Source organism: Sminthopsis crassicaudata, chromosome 1 (genome assembly GCF_048593235.1).
Source record: "Sminthopsis crassicaudata isolate SCR6 chromosome 1, ASM4859323v1, whole genome shotgun sequence".
Classification (NCBI taxonomy): domain Eukaryota; kingdom Metazoa; phylum Chordata; class Mammalia; order Dasyuromorphia; family Dasyuridae; genus Sminthopsis; species Sminthopsis crassicaudata.
Window position 1 is genome coordinate 388,453,965 of NC_133617.1, and position 10,410 is coordinate 388,464,374.

General features: G+C 46.5%; 1 protein-coding gene across 3 annotated transcripts; it reads left to right on the forward strand.

The window, feature by feature from the left end:
• The first annotated feature begins 3,279 nt into the window (after positions 1-3,279).
• On the forward strand, positions 3,280-10,187 carry LOC141549724 (hexosaminidase D-like). Of its 3 annotated transcripts, none has more exons than XM_074279515.1 (14): positions 3,280-3,562; positions 4,514-4,622; positions 4,945-5,143; positions 5,302-5,411; positions 5,756-5,843; positions 6,200-6,364; positions 6,463-6,646; positions 7,426-7,497; positions 7,754-7,985; positions 8,220-8,302; positions 8,895-8,973; positions 9,206-9,304; positions 9,546-9,635; positions 9,815-10,187. In XM_074279515.1, the coding sequence occupies exons 1-14, from the start codon at positions 3,493-3,495 to the stop codon at positions 10,104-10,106; spliced, it is 1,872 nt and encodes a 623-aa protein (XP_074135616.1). In that variant the 5' UTR covers positions 3,280-3,492; the 3' UTR covers positions 10,107-10,187. The 3 variants fall into 3 exon arrangements, with proteins under 3 accessions (XP_074135616.1, XP_074135620.1, XP_074135617.1); XM_074279519.1 differs by lacking the exon at positions 3,280-3,562 and adding an exon at positions 3,825-4,127; XM_074279516.1 differs by lacking the exon at positions 3,280-3,562 and adding an exon at positions 3,932-4,127 and having other exon boundaries at positions 4,514-4,756.
• The last annotated feature ends 223 nt before the right edge of the window (positions 10,188-10,410 follow it).

Below are 10,410 nucleotides of genomic sequence, written 5' to 3' on the forward strand. Positions count from 1 at the left end.
TAAATAGTCCCATCTCAGAAAAAGAAATAGATCAAGCTATTAACCAACTTCCTAAGAAAAAGTCCCCAGGACCAGATGGATTTACAGGTGAATTCTACCAAACATTTAAAGAACAACTAACTCCAATGCTATGTAAACTATTTGAAAAAATAGGGATTGAAGGAGTCCTACCAAATTCCTTCTATGACACAGACATGGTACTGATACCTAAACCAAGTAGATCGAAAACTGAGAAAGAAAACTATAGACCAATTTCCTTAATGAATATTGATGCTAAAATCTTAAATAAGATATTAGCAAATAGACTTCAGAAAATCATCCCCAGGATAATACACTATGACCAAGTGGGATTTATACCAGGAATGCAGGGCTGGTTTAATATTAGGAAAACTATTAGTATAATTGACCATATTAATAATCAAAATAATAAAAACCATATGATCATCTCAATAGATGCAGAAAAAGCATTTGATAAAATCCAACATCCATTCCTACTAAAAACCCTTGAGAGTATAGGAATAAATGGACTATTCCTTAAAATAATAAGGAGCATATATTTAAAATCTTCAGTAAACATCATATGTAATGGTGATAAACTAGAACCTTTCCCTGTAAGATCAGGAGTGAAACAAGGTTGCCCCCTATCACTGTTACTATTCAATATAGTACTAGAAACTCTAGCCTCGGCAATAAGAGCCGAGAAAGAGATTCAAGGAATTAGAGTAGGAAATGAAGAAATCAAATTATCACTTTTCGCAGATGACATGATGGTATACTTAGAGAACCCCAAAGACTCTGCTAAAAAGCTATTAGAAATAATTCAGAATTTTAGCAAAGTCGCAGGATACAAAATAAATCCACATAAATCCTCAGGATTTTTATACATTACCAACACAATCCAACAGCAAAAGATACAAAGAGAAATTCCATTCAAAATAACAGTCGATAGTATCAAATATTTGGGAATATATCTACCAAAGGAGAGTCAGGAATTATATGAGCAAAATTACAAAACACTTGCCACAAAAATAAAGTCAGATTTAAATAATTGGAAAGACATTCAATGTTCTTGGATAGGCCGAGCGAATATAATAAAGATGACAATACTCCCCAAACTAATCTATTTATTTAGTGCTATACCAATCAGACTCCCAAGAAACTATTTTAATGACCTAGAAAAAATAACAACAAAATTCATATGGAAGAATAAAAGGTCGAGAATTGCAAGGGAACTAATGAAAAAAAAGTCAGAGGAAGGTGGTCTAAGTGTACCTGATTTAAAGCTATATTATAAAGCAACAGTCACCAAAACCATTTGGTATTGGCTAAGAAATAGACTAGTTGATCAGTGGCATAGGTTAGGTTCACAGGACAAGATAGTGAATAAAAATAGCAATCTAATCTTTGACAAACCCAAAGATCCCAAATTTTGGGATAAGAATTCATTATTTGACAAAAACTGCTGGGAAAACTGGAAATTAGTATGGCAGAAACTAGGCATGGACCCATATTTAACACCACATACTAAGATTAGATCAAAATGGGTCCAAGATTTAGGCATAAAGAATGAAATCATAAATAAATTGGAGGAACAAGGGATGGTTTACCTCTCAGACTTGTGGAGGAGGAAGGAGTTTGTGTCCAAGGGAGAACTAGAGACCATTATTGATCACAAAATAGAACATTTTGATTACACCAAATTAAAAAGTTTCTGCACAAACAAAACTAATGCAAACAAGATTAGAAGGGAAGTAACAAATTGGGAAAAAATTTTTACAGTTAAAGGTTCTGATAAAGGCCTCATCTCCAAAATATACAGAGAATTGACTTTAATTTATAAGAAATCAAGCCATTCTCCAATTGATAAATGGTCAAAGGATATGAACAGACAATTTTCAGATGATGAAATTAAAACTATTTCCACTCATATGAAAGAGTGTTCCAAATCACTATTGATCAGAGAAATGCAAATTAAGACAACTCTGAGGTATCATTACACACCTGTCAGATTGGCTAAGATGACAGGAACAAATAACGATGAATGTTGGAGGGGCTGTGGGAAAACTGGGACACTGATGCATTGTTGGTGGAGTTGTGAAAGAATCCAACCATTCTGGAGAGCAATCTGGAATTATGCCCAAAAAGTTATCAAAATGTGCATACCCTTTGACCCAGCCATACTACTACTGGGCTTATACCCCAAGGAACTACTAGAGAAGGGAAAGGGTCCTGTATGTGCCAAAATGTTTGTGGCAGCCCTTTTCATAGTGGCTAGAAGCTGGAAGATGAATGGATGTCCATCAATTGGAGAATGGTTGGGTAAACTATGGTATATGAATGTTATGGAATATTATTGTTCTATAAGAAATGACCAACAGGAGAAATACAGAGAGGCTTGGAGAGACTTACATCAACTGATGCTGAGTGAAACAAGCAGAACCAGAAGATCATTATACACTTCAACAATGATACTGTACGAGGATGTATGCTGATGGAAGTGGATTTCTTCAACATAGAGAAGAGCTAATCCAATTCCAATTGATTAATGATGGACAGAACCAGCTACATCCAGAAAAGGAACACTGGGAAATGAATGTAAACTGTTATTTTTACCTTCTGAATCCAATTCTTCATGTGCAACAAAAAATTCGGTTCTACACACATATATTGTATCTAAATTATACTGTAATATATTTAACATATATAAGACTGCTTGCCATCTGGGGGAGGGGGTTGGGGGAGGAAGGGAAAAAATCTGAATAGAAGTAAGTGCAAGGGATAATGTTGTAAAAAATTACCCATGGATATGTACTGTCAAAAAAAATGTTATAATTATAAAATAAAATAAAAATTAAAAAAAAAAGTTTAGAATCAGGAAGGTGATTCCTGATTTTCCTATGATATCATTATCTAAGATGGTTAAAGTTGTTGGAGAGCCGAGTGTGTTAAAAAAGTCTGGAGCTTGGGTTTTTAAAAGGCCATTAATATAAATACTGAAGTCACTGAAGATGATTTAATAGAAAGAGAAACAATGTGCCAGGAGCTAAAGCCTCTGAAGAAAAGGAGAATGTCCTGGTAGATGATTGCTAAAATGGAGAGAGGATATTAGAAAAAGAACGGCATGAATTTCAAGGAAGAAAAGATTTTTGAATGATAGTGGCAGGTTGAAAGTCTAGGAGAAATAAAGAAAGGTGGTGAGCAAGAAACATACTGACTCCTCCTTCTGCCCCTGTGATTCACAGGGAGTGGGAGAAGAAGTAGTCTCCATTGGAGAGAATTGTTAGGGAGGGGGTCGGCGTTGTCAGGGAAAAAGCCAGATTTTTGTTAAGGCGGGCAGCTGGAAGGAGGGCTTGTGGAAAAGGTGGGGGATGGAGAGGCGTTTGCTCACAGTAGAACCGGGGTTCCACAGGGCACAGTAGAAGGGGCTAGAGCAGGCGCGGAGTGGGTGGAGCAAGGCTAGGGAGGCTTAGTACCCATCGATCGCAGGCAGGAATGAGAAGACCGGAGGATATAGACGGGGAAAGTTCTGGGGAGAGTGATGGAGGAGATAGGATGGTGGAAGGTAAGCTTTGAGAACTTGTCAAATGGGGAGAGATGGGAGTCTCTGCGGGTCCCAGATGTTCCGGGAAAAGGTGGGCGGTGGTCCAAATGTTCTTTCCCGGATGGATCGTTGGCCCCATAAGCCTATATAACTGTAACGGGGTCTGGGGGTGGAATGGGAAAGAATGGGGTCCAGTGGGGCTTTCAGAATTGGCTATAGCGACTTGTTCCTGGGTGGGGGGTGGGTTAGGGAGACCCCACTCTTCCTTCCCCTCCCCCACGACCCCCGCCCCCGCATCCTTCTGCATCCTTTCCTCCTCCCGAGCTGTCATCCTCGGGCAGCAGGAGGAGCTTGCCGCGGCTGTTCGCGTCCAATCGCAGTATCGGGTGGGGCTTGAGGCTGTCTCGGCCCGCTACCCGCAGCCTGGGGATCTCGGTGCGCTCCCCACCTGCCCGCCCGCACCGGGGAGTGGGGGTCGGTTCGGCGACCGCCCGGAGGGGTTGGGGGGGCAGCGGTGCGGGCGGGGCCTGGAGGCGTCGGAACCCCGAGGCGCCTAACGGGGCCGGGAGGAGAGCAGCTCAGCCAGGTGCTGGGGGACCTGGGCGGGCCGGGCTTGGGCTGGGGCTGGGAGGCGGGAGCGATATTCGCGGGGGCGCCCCGCCTCTACGCCCCCATGCTCCGGGTCTAGACCATCAATCATCCCCTCCCTCTCGGCCAGCTTCCACCCAAGGCTCCCTCCCTTCTGCTCCAACCTAGGATTGCCTGGGGGAGGGGAGGCTGCAAAGCCGGGCGGTACTCTCCCCTCCCCCCCCTCTTCTTCCCAACCCCCTTCACCCCATCGACTCTCAGGCTAGCCCTCCTCCCATCCATCTGCTGAGACCCGACATCCTCCCAATACCTCACAGGAATGACAATTGCTCCCTTTCCCAGTCCCGGGCTTGACCCACTGACCCCCCTCCCATTTTACCCCAGGAGTAACTACACCCCCCAGGATGTTGCAAAGGAACCAGAAATTGCTTCTGCAAGTGGCCTCCTTGCTCCTCTGTGCTTGTGCCGGCCTCAGACTGCTTCTGCCCCGGTGGTGAGGGGCTAGGGCTGCTGCATGAGGAGTGGGGAGCTTGGAGTTGGGGGAGAATTGTTCATATGCCTATAAAGTCCATGCTATCCTTAGATGTACAAAGATACATCACCATAAGCTGGAGCCCCTGAATAAAGGCAGGTGCTTTCCTAGGCATAAGGGAGGAAAAGGGAAAGGGGTGTGTGTGTGTGTGTGTGTGTGTGTGTGTGTGTGTGTGTGTGTGCATCCATGTGTTTGCTTGTGCGTGCTCATTGGAACTCATCCTATCCAATGCTTGCTTTCTGTTGGCTGATCAATGATCACTGTTTTTTCCCCCCCACTTTAGTCTGGAGCCAACATCAGGCAGGCCCTGGGGTGAGGCAGGGGGTGGCCAGCCATCTCCTGAACCAGTTGGAGAGAGCACTCTGGGGTCTTGGTCTGAGAGGTTGACTGGGGAAGTCCCTCGAAGAGATCAAACAGGAGTGATGAAAGTTGTCCATCTGGACATGAAGGGAGCTGCTCCCAGGGTATCTTATCTGGAACAGGTGAGACAGTTGACTCAGATGCCTGGGAGTATCTGGGAAAGGACTGTGCTGAAGAGGAGGGGCAATGACTTTTCAGAGTGGGGGGATGATTGCTGGAGGGCAAAGGGAAGAATCCAAGTTCTTCTGACCTGTTGCCCCTCACTCTGGTCCCCCTCAAGCTGTTTCCACTTCTGTCCCGGCTCGGGGCAGATGCTGTGCTGATCGAATATGAAGACATGTTTCCTTTCCATGGGGAACTGGAGTTGTTACGTTCACCCCACTCCTACAGGTGGGAATGTAATTGGGTTTATGGGAACTGATGGAGGAGTGGGGCTGTAAATTTAGGAAGCCCTAGGCTATGAGAGAGGAGTCTGATAAGGGAATGGAACAAGTCTATGAGAGTTGAATTGGATGGGAGGGGACATATTATAACTATGGGGTTCATCAAGGGAGGCTGCCCAGGGATCTGGGAGAAGGAGGTCAGAGCTGTGGGGTCTGATAGAGGGAGGAATCTGGGGGACTTAATAGAGAAGATTAGTCATGAGTTGGAGAAGCCAGAAGTAATTCTGGCAGGGGATGGAGGCCATGAAGATGGGGCTGGTGGGGGCCTGATAAGGACCTTGGTATCCTCAGTAAACACGACATTGAGAGGATTCAGCAATTGGCAACACAGAACCACCTGGAAGTGATTCCCCTGGTGCAGACATTTGGCCACTTTGAGGTACTTGACCTCTGATCCTATTCAGCAATTAACTCTCATCCTGGCCATTAACCCTTGCCCCTTGACTCAGCTCCTCTTATCTTAATCCTGACCAGGATATCCCAGGATGACCCTTTTCAGGGTTGGGGGATGATCTCAGGAGAGCAACGGGAAGGGTCCAAGTAAGGACTGACTGTCCCCCTTTACCCTAGTCTATCCAAGCTATTTATATTTCTGTCCTGTCTCGAGGAACATGTTGATGAAATATGAGAATATGTTCTGTTTCCATGGGAAACTGGTTATTGCCCCCTAAATTCTCAGCTTTTCTGATCTATTCCTTCTTTTCCCCTTCTTCATCTTGGTATTTCTCATTCCAGTTTGTGCTAAAACATGAGAAGTTCTGGCCCCTTCGGGAAGTGGATCGTTATCCCAGCACCCTGAATCCACATGCAGCTGGGACAATGCCGTTACTCCGAGCCCTTCTGGGCCAGGTTCTTGACCAGCACCCACATACCCGCTGGCTACATGTGGGAGCTGATGAGGTCAGATCTGGGAGAGGGTAGGAGAGGTGGGGGAGAATCCTGTAAGATCAGGCTTTGGGAGCCTTGTCTAAGGTGATCTATCTCCCTTTGGGGTGTAGGTGTTCCACCTGGGTGAGGGTGCAGACTCCCGAGCCTGGCTACTTCGCCATGGAGAAGATGTTGGTCACATGTACTTGAATCATGTTCGAGAAGTCGTGACTTTTCTGAGCTGGCGCCATCCAGGGCTTCGACTGCTACTTTGGGATGATGTGCTTCGAAGACTCCCACCCCAGGCTGTCCAAGGCAGGGGGACCCCAACCCTGGGATCCCCCAATTGCTAGAAATTTTGACATTCCCTCATTGGCATTTATCCTTCAATTTTGGAACTCTAGGATCTCCCCATCCCTGACTTTCCCCTATTACCATTCATCTCCCAGCCATTCAGGGTTGGAGGATGCTAGAAATGTTACCTACTCCGAGACCCTGGTATTACTCTTCCCAACATGGAGACACTGACCATTCCATAATTGGTATTCTTCCCACAAGTCTAGAATACCAGAGTCCCCTGATCCCAAAGATGTTGAACTCCTCTCACCGGCAATCATCCCCCAGCCCTGGGAACCTTCCTTGTCCCCCCCAGTATTAGGAATACCCCTTACCCTAGGATCCTGGGAACCCCCATTTTATAGACTTTCCCTCATAGACATTTGTTTCCCAACCCTAGTATTCTGGGATGCCCCCATCCTACAGACCATCTTCTTCCCTCATTGGCCGTTGTCTCTCAACCCTGTTATCCTAGGGTCCCCCCTTCCCAAGATTCCAACTTCATCTAGTTGGTATTCATTCTCTGGATTCTGGCCTCTGGCATCCTGGGATTCCTTCATTAGCATTTGTCCCTTTCCTATCCCTAGCACTCCTCTAAGGCCTTTCTATGCCTAAGGAAGGTCTCCCCAAACCCAAAGTCACCTACATCTTGGCCTAGTGTGGGGTAGAGGGACAGTACCCTGATAATGGAGGAATCTTTGGTATGCTTTATTCTTGCCTCCTTAGTACCCTCTTACTGATCTTTCCTGTCCTCCTAGAATCGGGGATCCCTCAGCTTGCAGACCCTATGATGTGGTTCTATGACCCTGACTTGGACACTGACCAGATTGGTGAGCATATGGCCTGTCAGAACTGGAGTCACATCCCCTGCTCCCCTGGTTGCTGGGTGGGACAGGGATGACCCGTAACTAGCTATATTGCCCTAGGATAACTTGAGATAGTTAAAGTGGGCCTGGGTGGGATAGATAGTCCTCTTGATCCCTGACTCCTGGATGAGTGGGTCCTCTCCACTTTATACTCCCCAGACCCTTCCTCCTTCCCAGCTCCTGCTTTCTTACACTTCTTATGCTTCCCCCTTATCCCCAGGACGTATCATTGCCAAGTATGCAGAAAGTGGCTTCCGAAGCGTTTGGTTTGCCAGTTCCTTCAAGGGTTCCACAGGCCCAGCCCAGATGTGGACACCTCTTAGCCATCACCTGAGCAACCAGCTGTCGTGGCTTCGTGTGCTCCGAGCTCTGCAGGCTGCATCTTCTGGCCCCCACATCCGGGATGCCCGCCCTATCCGCTGCCAGGGCATTGTTCTGACTGGTTGGCAGAGGTGAAGGCTTAGGCTGGGGGTCTAGTAGGGTGAGATAGGGTGAGTATGGGAATTAGAGGCAATCAGTCATCAAAAAAACTTTTGTTAAGCACCTACTGCAGTGGGTCAGGCACTGTGCTAAGTGCCCCAAATGCAAAGACAAAAAGCAGGCTCCCTGCTCTCAAGAAACTTGTATTTTGATGAAGAGTCTTAGACACATCTCTGGCTCTCTGTCTTTTCTCTTCCTCTTTTCAGATATGACCATTATTCTGTGCTGTGTGAGCTGCTCCCTGTGGCTGTTCCTTCCTTGGCCATCTGTCTGCAGACCCTCGTTGATGGTATGGGTAGTCATTCACAAGATAATGGGCTTGAGGGGAATTTACTTTCTCATCTAGCTCCCTCCTGTGTGATGTGAATGAGAGGCCTATGACAACTTGGAAAAGTTTTGGGAGAGGAGGCATGGACATCAGCTGGGAATTTACACTTCCCTTCCCTATTTCTTCCCCTCTCTCACTTCCCACCCCATCAATGGCTGATTTTCTTCCAGTTCCTTCAAAGGTGTGGGAAAAAACACTAGGTAGCCCTGAGGATTTGGTCCTAACTAGCATAACTCATATGCACTATAAACACTAGAAGATCTATAGAACAGTTTATTCATAAAAAACACTGTGAGGTTGATAATATATGTATAAGTATCCCTATTTTACAGAAAAGGAAACTGCGGCTAGGATTAACCAAGCCTTTTTCTGTAGGTACTCTAGACTTTGGTAGATATTCTTAGACAATTAAACAGTTGCTACTCATAGTAACTTTCCCAGACAATAGAAGTAGACTATCTATAGTCCTGCTCTGAATTAGATTTTAAATCTCTGGTTTAGAAAGAGCAGGTTGCCTGAATCATTTGGTTTTTTTCCCTCTTTCTTTCCCTAGGAGAATTCACTGAGGTGACCAAGAAGACAGTTATGGAGCTGCTAGGATTTCAGACTATCAACCTGGAGTCCAGCACTTGGTGGGGAGACCATGGGCCAGACTGGGGGTGGAGTCCCTACTTAGAGCTTTAGGGAGGGGCTTTGTATGCTAGGCTGGCCATCACTGACGGATGGGACAGACTTGGGGAAGAAGGAAGTTGGAAGGAGAAGGGGAGGACCAGTTTAGCATGTCAGTCTGAAGCCTAGCCAAATAACTGCTCCCATTCCAGTCCAGGCCCTTCCTACTTGATCCTGTCCCCTTCCTATCCACAGCCAAGGAGATGGTATGTTTCCTGGGGCTGAGGTCTACCACCTGGTAGAACAAGTTAAGGAGCTGAAGGAGAATGGACTGAGAGCTCTGGAGGAGGATAGGTACCTCCTATACCCATCCCTCTGCCCTCTAACCTGCTCCCCTGCCTGCATGTGATTGATTTACCCAAGGGAGAGCAGCTCCTAGTGCCTCATTCTTGGGAACCCTTGAAGGGAGGACTTTGAGAAGTCCTGGAGGCTCTATCCCAATTTGCCATTTTCCTTTTAGTACATCCAAAATGGGAAGGCAGGGGATGTCTGACCATTTGCTGAAGTAGCCCCTTTCTCTGTTGTGTATCCCTAGCACAGCTCAGGGCTGGTTCAGCCCTTACCATCGTAAAAATCACTTTGGGAACCCACAGAATCTGGAGGCCTTTGGCCGAAAATTGACCAAGTGAGTAATATGTATGGGGAAGAATTGAGGAAGGCTCTTGGATGTTGAGACTGACTCCTCAGGGTTTTCAGGGAGGAGTGGAGAGCTTCAAGTTGATGACTGTGGGTTGAGGAAGAACTGATTCTTGGAGGCTGGTGGGAGAAGGGAGACCTGTGGACACCCTCATTTCCTTTCCTCAGGGTGTCTGAAGCCTGGGAGAGCCTACTGCCAACCCTTCAGATGCATTTGGGTGTCGTGTTCTACTCTAATACTGTGGATGAATGGTTGGAGGAGTATGTGTTACCCCAGCTAGAACCCTTGAGGGCTATGGTTCGGGATTACCAGGAGCTCCTCCAACTGAAAGGGAAACCTGGGGGGGCCCGGCCTGGGGAAGTTGTGCTGAACCCCCCAGCCATCCCAACCCCAGGCCCTGGCTTCCGGGGTCCCCGTTCCAGGAGGGAGAGTCCAGGTGATGCCTCATTTGGGGGCTAAGGCCCATGGTGGGGGTGGGTTCTGTCTGAGGGAGGTGGGAGTATCAAACTGATTTTGGCGATTAAAAACTATTTTCTTAAATGGGCTTCTGAAGACTTTTTCATTTTTTAGGGAAACTGGCTGTGGGTGAGAAGGAGTCTGATACAAATCAATGCATTTTTATGTAATCCTCTGTGACTGGACACTCTGGAGAGGAGGCAAAAGTATAGCAGACACATGGAAACAGAATTCTAGAGTGGGAAGGAATCTTCCTAAATTATGGAGACCTAGAATTCAACATAATATTCTAGGTATAATCTAACTG

Excerpts from the sequence above, each read along its gene's own strand:
- LOC141549724 (XM_074279515.1), top strand. The coding sequence starts at position 3,493 with ATGAGAAGACCGGAGGATATAGACGGGGAAAGTTCTGGGGAGAGTGAT. Across the intron at positions 8,974-9,205 it reads AACCTGGAGTCCAGCACTTG|CCAAGGAGATGGTATGTTTC; the intron begins GTGGGGAGACCA and ends TCCTATCCACAG. Across the intron at positions 9,305-9,545 it reads AGAGCTCTGGAGGAGGATAG|CACAGCTCAGGGCTGGTTCA; the intron begins GTACCTCCTATA and ends GTGTATCCCTAG.